Genomic DNA, 20,911 nt, shown 5'->3' with positions numbered 1-20,911 from the left:
GAAGTTATACAAGAGTCTTAATTTCAACCAATGTAAAACACTTTGTTTAAGACCAGTTAAAGTTAATGGTTTATACTCTTTTTAGTATGAACCATCTCATGACTGCCTGCACCCAGATCTGCTTAAATTTTTCCTAAACTACCTCGACATCATCTCTAGGGATATTATATCCACTACAGCACATTACAGTGTATATCATTTATTATGAAAAGACTCATGGGGATCCCAATAATTAGACAGACAAATAAAGTTATTCTCAGTATAATGCAAACACTCAGAAAGGTTTAAACAGTTGTTTTATTTGGTTTTATTTGACAGTTGCTTCACTAAAATAACTATTACAAGGCAAACAACAATAATGTAATTTAAAAAAAAAACAACAAAAACTTTTTCAGTGTCTCACGTTAAGGCACATTTTAAAGCCGAAAGTACCAACAGGTTCTTATAAAAGCAACATCACTCAGTAATACTTTCACATTGTGCTAACAGTTCAAGTAAACTGGCTTTGACCTCTGAATTGTAAGGGAAGTCTACTCTACTCAACAACAAAATAGTCTAGTGCAGTCTGACACAGTCAGGTGTCTTTGAGACTCTACCCCAAAAGTAAATAAATACACTACATTCATCACAACTCTGCCATCTGGCTCTGGTAAGTTAAATCTGTTCAACATCAGAGATTGTAGAGAAGCAGCTCTGAGATCATAGCAGTATAAAAAAGAAGGAATAAAGCTCATGATTGTAACGAGTTCAGTGCTACTGAGAGAAGAGCAGTTATGTTTCAGTATTGTACAACAGTGTTTACACAGTCTGTAACTTAAACACATATTTATTACATCGGACACTTGGTGTTGCAAGCATCACCTGACTTGAAAAGTCCATAGACACTGACCAATGGGAACATGGACAATGCTCCAACCATGGATCCCAATTGCACCACTGCACCACACCAGACGAGGGCGCTGTGGCCCTCATCCCTCAGAATCACCCCGATGATGACCTTCACGTATGACAGAGACAGGACAAACAGGATCCAGGCCAGCACCTGCAACACAGAAGACATAATCATGTGAAACTCATTCCTGTCATACAGTTAACATACACAGCTTCCTGATGTCAACACAACATTAATAGAGCGCAAAAGCTTTTAGCATGATCAGAGAGAGAGAGAGAGAGAAAGGAAATTTGCTTCCAATCAGAAAACTGTTTAGTCGTGAGTTTGTCTTCAAAGGTTGAAGTGCTGGACCAGCTGTTAGAATAAGCTGCTGCATTTTACCGCATTGATGCCGTTCATTGAGTGTGATCAGAGAAGATCTAACCAATAGTTTTGTTTTCTAAAATGTTGTTATGGAGCTTCATTGTCTCATTATTTTCATGTAAAACCATCAATTTTGCATTTTTTTTCTTCACTCACTTTCATCAAGTGTTTTCGTACCCTCAAACTTCTGACAACAAAAACACAAACCAATAAAAACAGATTCATGAGGTCACAGAATGATGGGAAGTAAACCCAAAATGAATCTCATTGCGGGGGAAAACATCTGAAAGCTTCAAGCTGGGGATGCATGATTTTCACCTTTTGCCAGTATCCAACATGTTCATTTTCCAAACTTATTTTAGCCAATACATATTTTTTCAGTGTTAAAACACTGAAAAAACAAACCTACTCATAAAAACCTGTGATGAAAGGATCAACGTACTTGTACAGAAGAGGATGACATATATTTTCTCTGTCTTTCCCAAGTGCGGTTAAACAGAGTAGGTCAGCTATCCCATTATAAAATTAAAGCACATCATTGCACAACATTGGTTTGTGCTATGGCTCAACAGAAAGGTCAGTTCTTAAGGGGGCTAATAATTTAGACCATTGTAATTTTTATTTATTTATTTGTTTTTTTTTGTGAAATATTTTGTTTCTGTGTGCAAAGTAGAACAACAGAAGCATCCAAATCAAAAGTAGGATGTTTGGAAGAGCCTAGTTGGGGAAAAAAAGCCTTGCTCTGTTAAACAGCACTTGGATAATACATTTAAAAAAAAGAAATTTCATAGGGGAGCTAATATATTTGTCTGCATCTAAAGTTCTTTTTCCAAAGTAATTTTTCTTATTTATGTGAAGTGAGCCTTTGTTTAAAAAAAAAAAAAAAAAAAACTCAAATGGTTTGGCTTAATTGTCTCAGACAGGGTATAGTTGATATAACTAGGTTTTTAAACTTTCCAGTCACACTATTCTCTTAAACATAAGAGAAATAAAAAGGCACTATGATAATTTGATGGCTCTTTATAGTAGAGTGGTGCAGTGATGACGTGGTTTTGTAGGCAAAACCCAAAAGTTAGTGTTGCACGAGTTCCCTTGGTAGAAAGCCAGTGGGATTTTTCAGCTGGGTTTCGATCATTGCTGAAAATATGATCTATGCCCAATAAAAGTTTATGGAACTTTATGAAACACATTTTGTCCATAAAGATAGTCTTCATAAATCAATAACATAAGCATCATATTTGGTTTGTAAATATAATTGAAGTATAAAGTGAATGTCATGCTATTTTGAACAACACAGTCGACTCAATTCAACATCATCACCAAGTGAGGGGCGGGCTCAGTCACCGCGACAAATGCTACAGCCCTCTAGACGTCCAGACAAGGGAATTGTGAATGCTAAAATGCTAGCTCACATCTGCATTTTAGGACCGATTACTGCACCACTCTATTATTCTAGTGTGGATCATGAGTCCTTCATCTTCCCTGTGGTATTCAGAATAAACTGCCTTTAAATCAGTGCTAACACACCATGTTTCCAAGAGCCTGCAGTTAAGGGCCTAATCAAATAATTCTTCTTACTGGGACCATTCAGTGAGGAACTTGTGATTTTAGCACAGGATAATCAAATTATAATTCTCTTCTGAAGAGACATTTCTGTAAACTGGGACTATTCAACCATTGTTTCAGTTTAGTTTCTCACAATATTCTTAACTTTACAGTGTCAGAAATGGATGACTTTAAAAACCTTCAATTTTTGAGTTTATAAAGCCAAAATGTGTGACTTTTTAAACCCTGAAATTCTGAGTTTGGGTGCTTGTAAATACACGACTTTATACTCTTAAAAAGTTTGATTGTTTTTCTCAAATATTGCGACTTCTTTTTCTCAAAATTAACAGATTCTTTAATTGCTTTTTGGGTGGCCCTTATATCCTGTGTTTTATTATGCCTCTAATCATGTTTTTTTAAATACATCCACATCTATAATTATGAGGACATCATAGCAGACAGAACCACTGCTCTAAATGATCCACTGTATTTGTCCAATAACTTCATAAGAATAAACATGCTCACTATGACTGCGGTTCCAGAGGCACTGTGGACCAGCAGAGGGCAGGGACTAAGAGCAGCCATGGCCATGATGTAGGCACCGAATCCAGTCCCAAACATGGTCAAGAAACCCATGAAGTAGAGAGACCTGAAACAGACACCAAACAGACAGTTTAGCCTTTCCTCCCACATGAAAAACCTAAACGTTACTATTAAATATTTCCTTCTGTGGTTGTTTAAATGAAGTCTTTTTCAGGCATTTTAAAGGAAAGAGATGGTTTATTCTTACCTGATCGGCATAAACATGGCGATGAAGCAGGCCACTGGGTTTGCAACTGCTGCCATGGTGGCAGCCAGATGGTAGGCCTTGTTCCCATAAGGCAGACAGGAGTAGGACTGGACTGAGGGCAGCACTGCATTGGTCAGAGCATTGACCCAGGCCAGTACGACAAAGATGAACACCACCTCAATACTGCTGTATGTCCCCCTACCGAAAGAGCTCCTGGGCTCCCTCCTGTCCAAGGGGCTGATCATGGGCTTCTGCTCTGGTGTCTGAGCGTGCAGAGACAGACCCTGTTCCCTCTTTCCAGGAGCCATATCACCACTGTAGTACAGGTCATTCTTCCTTTCTCGTGCCACGGCTGGATGATAGTTTAGCAGCAGGAAGGCCACCAGGCACACCACCATCATGGCACTGAGGAACACGAAGAAGACCTGAGCGGAGAATTTAGCTGGCTGGTAGATGGCTAGAAGCTCTCCACTCATGGTTGCATTGTTAGCTGTGCTGTTGGCAGCATCAGTCAAGGTGGCATTCTTACAGTGAACTACCCCAACACCTTGAATAAGAGCCACCAGTGCAGGAACCAGACCACTGAGGCCTTCACCTGCGAAGTACGTAGTGAGGTACTGAGGACGTAGCCTCATCATGAAAGGCAGAAAGGTAACAGAGGAAGTGCAGTCCACCAAAGAGAGGAGGAAGCTCAACACCAGCAGGGGTACACTGTGCAAAGAACCCCCGATTGTCACTGTGTGCCTCCAAAAGAAGGCCAGCAGGAATGTAGCAATGATCCCCAACCCCACAATGAAGTAGATGACCGGCCGCTCATCTAGTGCTCCTGGGCGGAAGCGGTGCATTAGTGTGATGAAGAGAGGACCTATATTTGCCATCTGGATTAGGACTGTGAGGTAGGATGGCAGATACCAGCCCTCTGGGATCTCTGGTACAACCAGAGGCAGCTCCACCCACATCCCGTTGATAGCTACCCAGGAGCCCATACCAAATAGGCAGGCCAGCACGTGAGTCAGCAGAGACATAATGCAGTGATAATGATGGAATGAGGTGATTCAGGAAATGTAGATCTAGACAATCTGAAAGACAGACACAACAAAGATCAGATTTATTAGTCTAATTTGTCTAATTTGAAACTTAAGGAACTTTACCACAATCTAAAGTTTTTAGTTTAATGTTTGATCACAGTCTGAATATAAGCCTGGGTAAGAAATGTCTACGATATGATACAGGGTGCATTTCCAACAGGGTCTAAAGTCACAGCAAAGGTCACGTAAACTGGACACCCTGACATCGCAAGGTTTCAAGAAGACTGAATAAAATCATTACGATTTTGTGATCGTTTACTATTGAAGACCAAGCTACCAATTATTTTTTTGTATGAATACACTTTTTTGAAAGTATTCTAATAAAGCGTGTAGGTCAGAAGATGGGCACAGTCTCTCTATAGGTCATCTAGGTTGTGGTTATCCGAAACTTGATCCAAATGGGGCTGCTGGACTTGGTTAAGGTACCGGTAGATGTTTCATCACTCCTCTGAAAGGCTTCTTCAGTTCTCAGACTCACTGGAGCGGGAAAAAAATTTGAGTCTTTGTCAACCATTACTAATGCTCAAGATCTGGGTGGTAATCTGAGAGTTTCTGGCAGAGTCACTGGCCTTATTACCCATCAGAAACATTAAGCTATTTTGAAAGTACTACATCCTGAGCAGAGGCTTTTCAAGAGGTATAGTTTTTCCTGTTTCCAGGTTCCTGTTTGAGCTCCTCAACAGATTCCAGGCTCCTGGGGAAAGTTCTTGCAGTAAAAACAACCTATATATGTGACTTGGTTTGAAAAGTTGACAGTCTTATTTATGTTTTGGAGAAACAACAAAGAGAGGAAGAGAATTATGTTCTTCAAAGTAACCTAAAAATGCTAAAATTATTTTTTACATTTTAGATTTGAGGTTTTTTTTGTAATGTGCAATGGTTAAACACAGGAAACAGTCTACAAGCATACCAGCAATAGTAAGTTAGCGGAACTGTCAGGGCATCATAGAAACCAAAGTATCAAACAATTTCTAATTTTGCTGTTTTGATTGGAAAGCTGATGGCAGCTCTGAGAGGCTGTACCCTGGGGGCGTGGAAAGACAAGTCTAAGCAACACAATAGTGATGGGTCATGTGCTAAAGCTGCGGCTCTGAGAGCCCATGCTTTGTAGTGAATCAGACGAGCCGGCTCGCATAAAGTGAGAGCCGGCTCCCAGTTTTTTTGCCTTTCGCTGCTTAGCTCTCACAGTGCTCAGCCCCAGCTCTGGTCAGAACTTTGTTTTGATTGGTCAGTATGGCGGCCATGCGGACAATCACATGTGAGGATAAAGGATTATACTATTATGTGAAAACAGAGAGGGAGGTGTCGCTACCCGATCCGTCCCGGAACTGTACTGCGCATGTGCAAACACACTTCTACATCTGCTCGGCATTAAATCTAACCCCAACCAGTGGAATTTAAATGCTAAACCTAAGAATTGTTTTGTAACAGAATAAATGCACAAAATTAGGCAATTACAAGGCTTTTCATAAAAACAATGAATGCAAAAGGGTTTTCAACACACTAACCACTATTTTTTTGCGAAGCTAAGGTAAAATATAGGGCTACAAAAGATCCTAAATAAAGAGCTGTTCGGGAGTCGAAAGAGCCGGCTCTCTGAAAAGAGCCGAACTTCCCATCACTACAACACAACCTCAGAATCAACAATGCAGTGCCAGTTAAATCCAAGACATCTATATTTTGGATTGGAGGGAAAAAGAGAACCCACTTCTGGGCAGGAGGGTCCTGACAACACCCTACTTTTTTGTAACATCCTACCTGTGTAAGATAGTTTTTTTCTAATGCTGCCTCAATCAAGGCAAAAAAAAAAAAAAACAAAACAAAAAAAAAAAAGCTGGGCATTGTAATTTAACTGTGTCCCAAGATTTAAGAAGATCTGAAGTACCAAATCAGGATGTTCCTGAGCATCTATTTTGCTGTTTGGCTAAACGCTCATTTAAACTTTGTTTAACCGACTTGTCTAAAAAGCAGAAAACCGCTAAAAAACAGTCAAATTCCTCACAGGGTCATTGTGTCAGCAGGTGGGATGTTAGCAGCTAGTGCCACCAGACTTCGTTCCTCTTTGCAGAGTAATATCGCGCTTTGATGCGTGGCCTCTTTTCACTTCGGTTGAGTAGTTATACCCTCGACAGGCTACATACCACTTTATTTCCATTTACTACTCTTAAAAAACGGTCGCACCGCGGTGTTCCTGCTACACGCTAACCGCTAAGCCACCACTGAGCTTCTCATATTTACATCTGGTGAAGGGTCAGACAGAAAGGCAGTGGCCAGTAACTGAAGCTACAGCGACCTCGGGTGGCGGGAGGTTCATTACAGTTTAAAGGAGCAGTAAAGACCGGGATTTCAAGCCCGTGTTCATGGAAAATGATTGGTAATTAGTTTAACCGACTAGTAAATCCTGTGCCGGCTAATTTGATAAACGAATTTAACTGTTTCACTGATTAACCGCGCATCCCTAGTACCAAATAGGCCCACGATAGTCATTGAAATGATGAAGGATCGGGGGTATAAATCTACAAGATGGTAATAAGTTTTGATCTTCACAGAACTGTTTGTCTTAATTGTACATTTAGGGGATTGCTGTTGTTGCCACACAATTTTGAGGTTGGATTTTGTAGTAAATTCTTACCAAAAAACAAGGAATTTGCTCACAAATATTGTGACTGACAGTGTTTGTTATATATTTACATATTTTTACATGTTGATATGAGGGGTAGAGGAATGGGAGGCCTGAGCATAGTTTCACCTGCCAGTGAGGGGCCCTACAGGAAAAGTTTGGGAACCACTGCCTTATAAAGTCACCACGTTAGCATGCAAGTATTTGAATGTCACCTTAAAAGGCTACTGATTGGCTACATACATAGAGTCATGAACAGAGCAGATTTGTTTAGGTAACACACTAGGTAAACTAGTACTGTATTTCTTAGAACTTACACTCATCCAGCAATCTTGTATCTAAAATAAATAAGCAAACAATGTTGTGACATTTTAGAAAGAAAGGTGTTTAATCATTTATATTCTCACTGAATACAGTGTTAGATTAGCATTTTAGCATGCTAACACTTTTTATGCATCACAAAGTTCAGGCTATGAAGATGCTAATGTATTATTTTGTCTGGAATTTTCTTGAACAATTATTTAGTCCAAGAACAAATCATAGATGAAACTATAATAAGACACTACACTTGATATGCTATGTCAAAGGACCAATCAGATTGTACAACTAAGTCTGAGGATCCATGAAATTCTGTTTCACTAGAAATCCATCCATTGTTGGATGGCTTAACAGAACAAAAACAAACGTCTCTATGCTGATGTTTTTGCCTGATCAGTTTAGCACAGCAGAGCAGTGTCAAATATCTCTTCCTGGGTACAAAAGCAAACTTCCATGTGACTGAAGATGACCTTCACAGTCTCCCCTCACTTAACCTTTTATTCTTTCCCTCTCTCGTGCACTATTTGGCACGGGATACCTGACCTTTCCCTCACTGACACACTTGTGCCATAAAAAGCACCATGTGGCCGTGACATAAACAGACACAATTTAAGGGGAGGGAAGAGTTTGTGAAGCTTTGTATTAAACTACATCACAGCTGAGCTTCACGTACTATAAACACATAGTAAAACAAACAGCCCACAGCTATTCACGTAGAGAAAACTCCTCTTGAAGGGAACATGACATTGAAGGGGACAAAGAATCTATGTAAAAAAGACTCTCTGTGTGGATTAAGAATGAAAGAAGTGTGTTCAAGTGATATTGAGAAACTGTGAAGTTTCCATTGAGTTTATCTGTTTTAACTTCCTGTTCCCTTAATAATGTTTAAACTCTAACATGGTTTCTCTCCATCTCCTCCACATGTGGATCAAACAAATGAAGACTTGACCCTTGAGGTTCAAGGATTACCAAATCCAATAATATGGCCTACATACCTTTCCCTGTCTGTGCTAGGTCATCATCTTACCTTGTTCAGAACATAGCCGTGAAGAAACTGACTCCTCTTCCCTCTATTCATTCAAAAACCCCTCACTCCATCGTGATCTCAGTTTTTTTGGTTACATCAGCCGCGTTAATGTGTGTGTATGGCTTCCCTCCCACCTTTTCTCCTCCACACTCTCTCACGCTCTGCTTCCGTGTCCCTGCTGCACTTGACGTGGGAGGGACTGCACAGGCGCACATGCTCCGCACCACCATGACACTACAAACACCCTCCTATTGGAGGCCGGTTTCAAAACCAGACAGCCATGTGCTCACAGTCTGCCGGGGGCTCAGAGATAGGAGGAAGTGAGTTAAAGAGGAGGGCTCAGAGGGGTAGCTCCTCCTCCGGCCCTTTCCTCCCCCAACCAGTGTACGATCTTGTGCTCTGAGCTCCTTTAAACCAACATGCTGCTCTGTGAGGCAGAAGGTTGGTTACACACTCAGTGGAGTTATCACTTCATACTGGATACACCACTCTGACTTCTCATCTTTTCTCTTTGTGCCTCATTTTATTTCTATCATCCAGCCGAGTCTAAGGCTCTAACAGTGCCAGTTTTTCTTTAGCATAAGCCAGTCGTTTCCTGTTGGTTTGATTTCGCAAGCATCATAGGTGTGGTGAATAGAATTACCCAACTAAGAAATCCAGTTCATCAAGTTCAGTTCAGACACCACCCACATGACATTGCAGTTTATACTTCCTGATTCAAATCAGCTTAAATGAAACGACTCAATGTACAGTATGTTGTTTGTTAAAGCTACCCTTAATAATGTTGACAGAACAGATGAACTTTCCTCCCTTTCAATAAGTCACATCTGACACAGTTATAAAAGGTAAATGGGTTTAATTATGGAAGCAGTATTCTCAAGAGTTTCTCCCATGGCTTAAGGTATTTACCCAAAATCCACAAAAGTTCCCCCAGGAGCCGTTTTTGGATTTCAAGACTCAGCACTCCTCCAACAGGTAGTAGTGAGTGATGATTCCAAATTTTTTACAAGGCTTCTAGTGCATATTTGAAGCACCTCCTTCCATATTCTCTCCGAGGAAGTAACAAAAGTACCATTACTTCTGTTATGTTATCTCCTACCACCACAGAAAGCTGTTATTTTCCAAACCCATGATTGCATGGGTGTCAGAGAGGACCCAAAAATGACCACTAGGATGCCGGATATGGTTGTTCCTGCATCTAGCATACTAGTCATCACTGCGTGCAATGTTTGGCTGATATCACTAAATTATGTTTTTGTTTTTTTGTTTTTTTACTTTTTTTAATTTAATTTAAAACAAGGAATCATTTAAATAACTTTTAGATATATTTCTGGCAAATGCTTAAAAATTTGTATAAATCCCCCGAAAAAGGTAAACTTACCTAAATTTGCAGAACCTTTTATTTAGGACAGGAATGTCCAAACTATGGCAAACTGCTGCCCATGGTCCATTTTAACTGGCTTTCAGCAAATACTAAAAAATAAAATCAAATATAGCCCTACTTTGAATATAAAGCTTGTGCTTAGCTGTCTTAAACTTTGTAGTTTTGACACAAGCAGAGCATGTGAGCGGAGTGGAGCGATGAGATTTCCCGCTCCTCGCTCACAGAGCTGTTCCTTGCGCCTGCTTGTCCGCTCAGAGAGGATTCACGCCGCTCCGCTCGTTATCGCTCCACCGCTCACTCATGTTTCTACCCGCTCCACTCCAATCACCCACCGCTCACTCAACGAAAACACGGAAGTGCATTACCATTACCATCTTCTCGGTTTCAGACACTGGGAAATACTGATGTTTTAAAAAAATGACGATGGTGTTAATATTAGTATATCAACACTGTGCAGGCATCTCAAGTTTTCTCGGATTATTCCGGCGGAAAGCCCATTCTGACGTGCTGGATGTCGCTGTCTCTCTGCAGGGGCAGTGAAAACCAACACGGGATGCTTCACGGATACAAATTCTTGCAGATGCATTCTGGGTGAGACATGCTTCAGACGCATGGTGTGAGCGGTACCGGAACGAAATTGGAGTGGAATGGAGCGCAAGACAAGGTGCCGGTCCACCTTTTTTGAAAAAAACCGCTCCGTGCTCTGGCCAAAATCCTTCCGCTCGCACTCCCCGCTAGCTCCCGCTCCGCTCCACTCACATGCTCTGGACACAAGACAATGCTGCTGTGTTGATTCTGTATTATTGAAGAATTTGCTGGCATGCTTTGACATGAGAACGTTAATAGTAAACATACCGACAGCCAAAACAATACCAATGTATTGACTCATAATGCCCTGATGAATAAAGACAAAAGAATTATGGCAGCAAATTACAGCACACAATGCATTCATTTGCTCAGGCTATCTGCTCAATTTCAAGGTCTGATTTATCAAGAATATTCTACTATCATCATGAGCTGCCAGCATCAATCAGACAAGTTCAGATCCAATGGTAGCAGTGGTAATTGTATTATATTCTGATTGGCAATGGTGATTGTCCCGCAGTCTGACTAGCAGAGGTGGAAAAAGTAGAAGCTGTTGTACTCAAGTAAAAGCACAGTTACTCTGGTTAAAAGTTACTTAAGCAAAACTAAAAATACTGCTCTATAAATCTACTCAAGTAAAAGTCAAAAGTATTTCAATTTTACTTTAAGTACAGAGTAAATACTAAGGAGTTGTACTGTGAAATATCATTGTTCTTTTTTGGTCAGAACAATGAGAGAACAGATCTTCAATCAGGCTGTCCAGGTAAAGTCACACCTCTATAATACAGTAAAATAAACACAAAATTTAGTGTTAATTAAACTTAAATACAGATCAATTTTACCCTTTTAAAATGGTCTATGGTGGTCCACACTACATATAGTTAAACAAACTAGTCAGCCTCATAGCAAGACAATGCATACTGGTGAAGAATACACATTGTGCATTCTTTAGGAACACCTAAAGTCACAGACAGGAACTCTAACTTAGTGGATAACTTCACTCATGGTGCAAATGTGTCTCACACCATAAACAATAACAGTCTACTACAACATGAATAAAAGAACCCCAGAGATCACTGTACAGTAGGCAACATCCAAAACACATCTTAACACTCTGCCCAAGGGCATGATGGGAAACTACCCTCACAATAATATTAACTCTCTCTCCATTTTTAAATCCTGTCTCAAAACCCATCTTTTCAAACTGGCATAATTTCTGTTTGACTGATTTCTTTAAAGCCAACCTACACAGTTTCATTCATTGTTTTAACTTATTACTAACTTGTGTAACTTTTGTATATTTCATAGACTAATTTGCTTTTCATGTTTTAACTTTTTCTTGTAAGGTGACCTTGAGTGCTTTGAAAGGCGCCTATAAATAAAATACATTATTATTATTACACACCCCCCCTGGATTTGAAATCACAGTGGCCAGAGCTCAGATCGAGCTCTAAAGAGTTCAACCAATACTGGGGGATCAAGACTGTCAAATAACTGCAAGACTGGAGACCAGTTCACTCAGAATGGAGATTGAATTACACATTAGGAGTTAAAATCAACTCAGAAATGTTTAACCCTGAGATTAACACTCCAGTTTTTTTGGACAACAGCTGTAGTACAAGAGTATCATACTTAAGTAAAGGTGAAAACATACTTAAGTAAAAGTAAAATTACTGACTTCAAAATATACTAAAAATGTATAACCACCCCCCAAAAATTTGACATTACAGTAATTTGAGTAAAAGGTAATTAGTTTGTTTCCACCCCTGCTGACTAGCCACTCCAAAACCATTAATGATTTTCTATTCGTCAGTCTATCAGTCTTGGTTTTACTAACCTTAATACACTGAAGGTGAGGTATATCAAAGTAGCTCAGTCATCTTTATGTGTTTTGGTATGTGACCTTTACTAGAGAAAAGATTGAACACTCCTGTTATAGGGTCTTACAAGTCAATCTTAGTTTTATTGTAAATGTCCTAATTTAATTCAATAGTAATGAACCTGTTAAACCAGACCTGTGATACAACAGTCCACAGACAGTCAAAGCAGTACTTTTTCAAGGTTTTCAACTGCAAATAAAGTAAATCTGCAAGGACAAGGCTAAGAATGTCAGAGGACCGAAGCACCAACAAAGACCACAACAGCGCAATGAATCTTAACAGCATTTATTTATTTTAATACTGCTTAAGAACTCATAAATATTTACTAGTGCCATGAAAACTGTCATTTTCCCACTTTTGTGCTGCAATTTATAACATGTACACATATGCTACACTATGTGTTACACAAAAATCTATACTGAATATCCTGCTAATACCTAATCTAGTTGATTCTGGTTATATGCCGATAGTAAGGACAAGCTAAAAATAACCTTTTGCATAATTTAATTTTTTACTATGTGTTTCAGAAACTCTAAACTTGTACATCTATGAAACACGTTTTTATAAAGCACCGTGAACTTCATTCAAAATTACATGACAAATCAAATCCATTCATCAGTCCAAGACAAGATACCCCATAGGCTTACCTGTCCGTAGGAATAGAAAACAAAGCTGTATCCTGTGAAGTTACACAAGCGCAGTGATGTCTGAGTGCTGAGATACGTAACAGCACAGCGGCCCTCTGATGTTTCTGTCTTATGCACTCACATTGAGAGCAGTGCTTGTACTTTACTACTGCGGGTGTTTCAATCTGTGTCATGTGACAACAGAGGGCTGAGCCAGGGGTCCAGTTTGGGAAACTAAAGTCCTCAGCAGCAGGGGTGGGTGCTGGAAGGCGAATGAGGACAGAGGGAGGAAAGAAAGGATAGACAATGGGTGAAAGAAGGGTAGCTTTGGAAATGTTGGTGAATGTTGGTAGATAAGCCATCAGATAAAATCAGATGAGGATAAAGCATTAAAACCACTGTTCTCCTCTTTTAGTGGGCTTCTGCTATGGCAGCTTAGCCAACCAGAAGATGACTTTGGACAGCTTTGGTGCTCTCTGGGTGGGTGTTTGGTCGAGGTCAGTCTGGCTTTTGTTGAGCACAAATTCCAGTCAAATGAATGACCCCTGTGGAGACACACGGTATTTTATTCGAGTGCCCTTGCACCCACTTCTGTCTCACAGTCTGACTAGAACTACATGTTCCCTCCATGAAGAACAACGTCTCTTTTTAGGCTCATGACATTCAAGCAAATTACTCTTAATTCAGTGAATAAAAATGCTTTGAGCTTTGAAGCATTCAGGCGACTGTTACGTGACAAAGCACATTTTTTTTAACATGGGCTGTTTTTAGCAAAAAATGTTCAACTTTTTGTTCTTCTCCAAAAAGATTTATCTTAAACTTAACTCAATTGTCTTGAAGTCCTGAGACACTTTTTTCCTGTTTAAAAGAAAAAAACAATGGCATAATTCAGACCCTTTATTCAACACCTACTACTGCTTTGGCAGCAATACAGCCTTGAGTCCCTTTAAATACGATGCATCAAGCTTTGCACACCAGGACTGAGGCATTTTCTGCCATTCTTCTTTGCAAATCCTCTCAAACTCAGTCAGGTTGGATGGGGACAAATATCAAATATCTCTGGTCTCACCAGAGATATTTGATAGGATTCATGTAAGGGCTCTGGCTGGGTCACTCTGAAACATTCACAGAGTTGTCCCTAAGCCACGCCTGGGTTATCTTTGGGTCATTGTCATGTTGGAAAATAAACCTTCAACCCAGTCTGGGGTCCTGAGCACTGCAGAACAGGTTTTCATTGAGGATATCTCTCTACTTTGCTCCATTCAGCTTTCCCACAACTCTGACTAGTCTCCCAGTCCCTGCTGCTGAGAAACACCCCCACAGCATGATGCTGCCACCACCATACTTCACTCTTGGGATGCTATTGGGCAGGTGATAAGCGTTGTCTTGTTTCCGCCAGACATAACTTTCGGAGCTGAGGCCAGACAGTCCAGTCTGAGTTTCATCAGACCAGAGAATCTTGTTTCTCACAACCTGAGAATCTTTCAGGTGCTTTTTTGCAAACTCCAGGTGAACATTTTGCACTGAGGTGAGGCTTCAGTCTAGCCACTGTGCCATAAGCCCAGATTGGTGTAGTGATGGTTGTCCTTCTGGAACTTCGTCGCATCTCCACACGGGATCTCTGGAGTTCAGTCAGAGTGGTCATCAGGTTCTAGGTCACCTCTCTTACTAACGCCCTTCTCCGCTGATTGCGTAACCCAGCTCTTAGAAGAGTAATGGTTGTGCCAAACTTTTACCATTTGAGAACAATGGAGGCCACTATGCTCTTGGGAACCTTCAGTGCAGCAGATGTTTTTGTAGATTCCCTAGAAATTTCTAAAATTATATTTCTGCTCTGTCATTATGGGGTACTGAGTCAAACTGCAGTCATTCATACTATGCCATCTTCTTAGTGCTTAAACCATTTTTGACTTACTACATAACCATCACATCACTGTAAAAGGATCTTAGCCATCATAGAATGTTTGCCTTTCACCTTTTCAAGTGGATATCTGCAGGTGTGACCTCTTTACTCAAAAATTACATAATCTGTGAGAGAAAGACTCTGATGTCCAGTCACAGGACAGTATTGTTTTAGATAAAACCTCAATACTGGGTGATCCAGTGACCTGCAGTCATGGTGAATGTTTGTGTAGAAGTACAATAATCTGCTTTCTTTCTCAGAACTTCACTGCTCTGTGTTTGAATAAATATGTCTGTGTTTTTAGTACAGCATGTTCAGCAGGATTGAGACTCAAAGATTCACTTGTTTAAATCAACAGGAGGGGAACCTGATCTCCGTATTCACAGAGGAAGCCTCAGCCATCCAGAACTGATCATTTAATATGATACCAAACACACTCTGAGAACAACTGACCTTTATCCTCATTTTGTTCTTATGGTGACCTGTGGCACACTTTTAGCCTAGTCTTTTGGTGCATCATTGCAAAATATACAATATATGGACAGATGTATTTGGCCGAACGTGTTATATAATTAATTCAGGTGTTTCAATCAGACCCCTGTGTAATATCAAACACCTCACCATGCAGTCTCCATTTGCAGACATTTGTGATACAAAGTGGATCATTCTGAAGACCTCAGTCACTTGTGTGGTACTGATGGATGTCACTTTTTGAATAAGACAGTTTTTGAAATTTCATGCTTATGGATATTCCACAGTCAACTGTTAGTGATATTAGAAACTGGAAGCGTTTAGGAACAACAGCAACTCAGCCACCAAGCTGAAAACCACATAAAACCACAGAAGGGTCAAGAGCTGCTAAGACACATGGTGCATAAAAGTCGCCAACACTCTGTGGATTCCATACACTCAAAAAATTCTGTTATTTAATCAACACAGTTTCTGGGTTGCAAGGGTTGGGTTGTATTTCTGTATTAATTTTCAGAAATGAACCCATTTTCTGGTTGAAAGGGTAATTCCAATTTTAGGGTTGCTTGAGTTAATCATATTTCTGGCTTAACATATCAGAGTAACCCATACTCTGGGTTAACACCCTGTTGCTCAAAATTTTCCAAAAACCATGGGTGAGACTGCCAGTGCATCTGTTGACACCAGCAGGCAATGTGTGCATTATGACTTCTACACGTGGTGAAGCCAATATTTTGTCTTACTGTGTCTCCATCCCACCAGGGAGGGAGTGAATAGCTGAACTGGATCATCATCTGGGTCCAGAAATGTTGTTAAAGGACTCTTCACAATTGGGTGAAAAGGTTAATGGTAGAAGTCTGCGTTTTCTAGGTGCTTTTATAGTTTTATATTGTGGCAAGCAGTGATAAGGAATGGCTCCCAGACAAGTTGAGTGACTTTGACAAGCCCTTGCACAGGAAGTGTGAGCAGCCATCATTTATTCTGAACCACAGTTACAGTCACATACAGACAGGGTGGTCTGCAATATTGACCCCCTCACTCATGCTATCACACTTCAAAAAAACACTTCTCACTAAAAACATCAACTAATAGACTAAACATGTATAATTACAATTTTGCAATGAACATGAACATTATAAAATTATGCATGTTTACTTTATTAGTTCATGTTTTTAGTGAGAAGTGTTTTTTGAAGTGTGACACCATGAGTGAGGGGGTCAATGTTGCAGACCACTGTGTCTGTATGTGACTGCAACTGTAGTTGAGAATAAATAAGAGTGGCTCAGGCTTTCTGTGCAAGATTTTGTCAAAGTCTTATCCTTGTTTGTGAGCCATTTTTCATCACTGCTCACCATAAAATAAAACTAGGAAAGCAACCAGAAGAAGCAGACTTCCCCCATCCCAACCTGTCAACCCAACATTCTGTGTTAAATAACCCAGAACTGTAGTTAATATACCCAACTATTAGGTTGACTATTCAACCCATTATTCTGGGTTAAATGAATAACACATTTTTACTGGTTAGATTAACACGGGAAAGTGCTGGTCACTTTTTACCCTGAGGTTGGGTTAAAAACAACCCAGTTTGGGTTGTTTTTAACACAGGAGTTTTTAGTGTGTAGCTGAAGAGTTCTGAACTTCCACTGGAATTCATGTAAGCACAAAAACTGTGTCATCAGGGCTTCATGGAGTGGGTTTCCATGGCCAAGCTGCTGCATGCAAGCCTCACATCACCAAGTCCAATGCTAAGCACCAAATGGAGAGGTGTAAAAAGCACAGATGGACGAGTCTGGGTTTGGTGGATGGTGAGAGACTCTGCCTGCCTGACTACATTTTGCCAACTGTGAAGTTTTGTGGAGGAGAGATAATGGTATGGGGCTGTTTTTCAGGGTTTGGTGTGGGCCCCTTATCACCAGTGAAGGCAAACAATGCTTTTGCAAACCAAGACATTCTGGACAATGCTATGCTTCCAACTTTGTGGCAACAGTTTGGGGAAGGCCCTTTTCTATCCAACATGACTGTGCCCCAGTGCACAAAGCAAGGACTATAAAGACATGGTTTGACAAGTCAGAACTTGACTGGCCCGCACAACCCCATCGAGCACCTTTGGGATCCAAGCGTTGATGATACACTAGCTTAATGCTAATGATAACAGCAGTTCCTGAAGAGTGTGCGCCATTTCTCACCCACATTTCTCTTTTTTTCTGTCTGTTGAAGTATTCCCTCTATGACACATCATAATAGCAGGGGTGCTGTTTGAAGAGCTTGTCAAACTTTTCTCTACCTTAAAGTTCCATCTCATAGTGCCAACTTCATCCATCTTTTTTTTGCTTGGCCATTTGGTTTGTTCACATTAGTGACTGCTGTGCGTGCAGAGCACTTTGTGCTCTTATCAATAAAAGTCGCAGTACAAATCACAGAGGGGGGACAAAAATCAGACATGATAGACTCTCTGCTGGGAGGTTGTGAGGTGTGTCAGACATGCTCTTGTCGTTCACTATGACACAACACATGAGATTAAACAATGGATATACAGGGCTGAGGGGTCCTGAAACACTACAACCATTGGTCAGGCTATAATCGTGCTGAGAATGAGTTCTCTTACCTCTGACCTGACTTGTTAGCCTTAAAAGCTGATTTTCAATAGAATCAAATGACAACATGGATGTGAAAGAGGCTATTGAACACTATGACAATGATGTTAATTTTGTTTCCACAACTTGTTTCAGAAAGGACCAATATACAATTGGCATTAAAAAAAATGGCTTTTGGGGGTTCTAATTTTCCTTCTGTGGACTAAATAAGGCAGTGATTAGGGTAGAAAATCAGATAGAGTGTGGAATGATGTGGGAAAAGGCCACAGGATGGACCTGAATGTGGCATGCTCGCTTGGAAGTCTGGCTTCTTTTTTTTTTTTTTTTTAATAATTATGTACCGTCTGTCCTTAATTTTAGGCAAATAGAACATTAATGCAGCATTGTAGAAAAATTAACTTATACTTACATATTTGGTCAAATATTTGTATTTTATTACAAAACTGCTTCATTTATTGATATACAAGTGGACAAAAATGATTAGTGACATTTGTCTACAGCTTCCTAAATTAGACATCAGAAAGAGTGCTGGGTATAGAAACATTTACAGTACAGGAAGATCAGGGTGCATAGCAAGAGAGGTGAAATCTGACCACTGTATTTTTACACTTTAGCAAAAAAAAAGTCAAACCTTTTTGATGGCAACAAACAGAGAACAAGAAAAGATAATCTGTCATGTAAAAACATTTTAGATTTTTAAAAATCTTTGACAACTGCATAGACCATATGCAACTTGTTACATAAAAGCTACTGTCCCCACTCTCTGGCTCTAGTACAAATGTTCATATACAAAACAGTAACTATACATAAAGTTTATCATTGACAAGTTTACAATAAAACCAGAGAAGCCAGGCAACACTAAAGCCTGTACAGCAGACTGAAGGAGGAGCTGTACGCGCTTCTCTCAAGGAAAATCAGTATTTTTTGCTGAAAGGATGCATATTGGTATCTTAAATGAGGAAAACTTGCTAAAAAGACATGTAAATGCTTCTTTATATAAATTTAACAGTAGGATATGAAAGTAAGAGCAGTTTTCTGAATGGACAGGAGGTCAGAGAAAAATAAATGCCCAGAATGAAATAAATTCAAAACATACTGCTTTTGGTTAAAGTGGCTGGTGGGGAGAAATAAAACTTAAAGGCAGATTTCATGGAAAGTCAAAACTTTTAACAAAACATTTCACCTCCAGTGCATTCTTGTGAGTGTTTTCTCTTTTCTTATTCTTTTGTGTGACAACCGCCCAATCCCACACTTGGTAAAACGCTCTATCTACAGTAGTTGGACATAGAAAAGTGCATTTTCATGAAAAAAAGGATGTGCTAAACAAGAATTCCCAGGAAATACAATGTTATGACAAAGACAAAAACACCTACATTTTCACAGTAATGTTCCACAGAGATACGTACATCCACAGGTAAAACAACAATCCTGAGAAAATAATCTCTACAAATCTACAATAGTGGGGTTTCCATCAAAATGTACCACAAAATTTCAAAAACATTTCATAAATTTGGTTAAAAGAAAAAGCCAATTAATGCTTGTTTCCACCCACTATTCTTATGTGAGTGGACAGTGCATTGCATTATGGTCCAAGGCCAATATCTTGTAGGAGATAAACAACACCAGGAAGGATTTTATACATGGGAATGGAGAGTCATGTGCAACTTTATCTGGACCAGTGGTTCTCCAATGGCATGGCAAGGCACACTGCTGTGCACCAAAACAAGTCTTGGTTTGCAAGGGAATTTTTACAACCATGCATTATTACATCAGAAAGAGTGTTGGGTATTGAAAAATTTATTTTAAAGATGCTATTTTGTGTGCCTTGAGATTTTGGCTTGATCTTAGGTGTTTCTTGGGCAAAAAAAAAGTTGAAAACCATTGATCCAGACATATGTGCTCTTGGAGGAGTTCTAGTAACTGCTGTTTTACCCAAGGCTGTTCTTCAGTTTTGTCTTACTTAACAGACAATGGTTGATAACAGTCTGTCAGTCTTTGACTCTCCTTAAAAGAGTGCTGTGTAGCACCTGCTGTTGCTAAAATTCTTCACATAAATCCAGATTTTAAAAATAGCCACTTATACCTAAAACCAGCGTTTAGATAAACAATTTCACAAATACTTATTGCAACTTATCATTTTATTTTCCTACTAGCCTAAAGACAAGTAAAAGTTCTTTAAAACAATGTCACACCCAACGGTAGACAAACTTGTTGTTTGTTTTAAAGAGTACGGCTAATGCCAGCAGTGGTAGAGGTGCTAGCCTTGGATCCTCTTCTCGGGCTAACATCCACATTCCTGTGCTGAATATTATGACTCAATATTTTGCTTATATGTGAGCTGACCTGTCACAAACAATGCACAACTTTATCCCAATTTCCTAGATTCAAATAATGCCAATCCACATTGCTCCTACAAGATGCTATTGATGCTATCAGCTCACCGTTGTTTACATCAGGTGAAAGAGCATTTTGGCTGTGTGGCAGAAGTCTTTAAAGACAGCAACAGGGGCTACCAGTAGAATGCGTCTGCGGTGTTTGATCAGCCCGGAATGATAAAAAATATTAAGAATTATCCATCCATCTATTTTCTACATCTCTTATCCCAGGTTGATAAGGCTGGAGTATATTCCAGCTGTCATTGGGCAAGAGACAGGGTACCACCTGGACTGGTCAGCAGTCAACCACAGGGCTGACATGCAGAGACAATCAACCAGGAATGCTCATGCTCACACCTACGGCCAATTTAGAGTCACCAGTTAACCTAACCAGCTTGTGCAGAGAGAGCAGGGAGAATATGCAAACCCTGCAAAGAAAGGCCCTGACCAGGA

The 20,911-nt window shown here is 39.9% G+C and overlaps 1 protein-coding gene across 2 annotated transcripts; it reads right to left on the bottom strand.

The window, feature by feature from the left end:
* Positions 1-288: 288 nt before the first annotated feature.
* zgc:91890 (solute carrier family 52, riboflavin transporter, member 3-B) lies at positions 289-13,246 on the bottom strand. 2 transcript variants are annotated; one of them, XM_041792791.1, is made up of 4 exons: positions 13,140-13,246; positions 3,591-4,669; positions 3,326-3,449; positions 289-1,042 (listed from the first exon to the last, which is right to left on the bottom strand). In XM_041792791.1, the coding sequence occupies exons 2-4, from the start codon at positions 4,613-4,615 to the stop codon at positions 830-832; spliced, it is 1,362 nt and encodes a 453-aa protein (XP_041648725.1). In that variant the 5' UTR covers positions 4,616-4,669; positions 13,140-13,246; the 3' UTR covers positions 289-829. The 2 variants fall into 2 exon arrangements, with proteins under 2 accessions (XP_041648725.1, XP_041648724.1); XM_041792790.1 differs by lacking the exon at positions 13,140-13,246 and adding an exon at positions 8,644-8,787.
* Between the last annotated feature and the right edge of the window lie 7,665 nt (positions 13,247-20,911).

This window comes from Cheilinus undulatus, linkage group 8 (genome assembly GCF_018320785.1).
Source record: "Cheilinus undulatus linkage group 8, ASM1832078v1, whole genome shotgun sequence".
In the NCBI taxonomy this organism is placed as follows: Eukaryota; Metazoa; Chordata; class Actinopteri; order Labriformes; family Labridae; genus Cheilinus; species Cheilinus undulatus.
The sequence above is the reverse complement of the archived record's forward strand: the minus strand, read 5'-3'. Positions and strand labels throughout refer to the sequence as shown.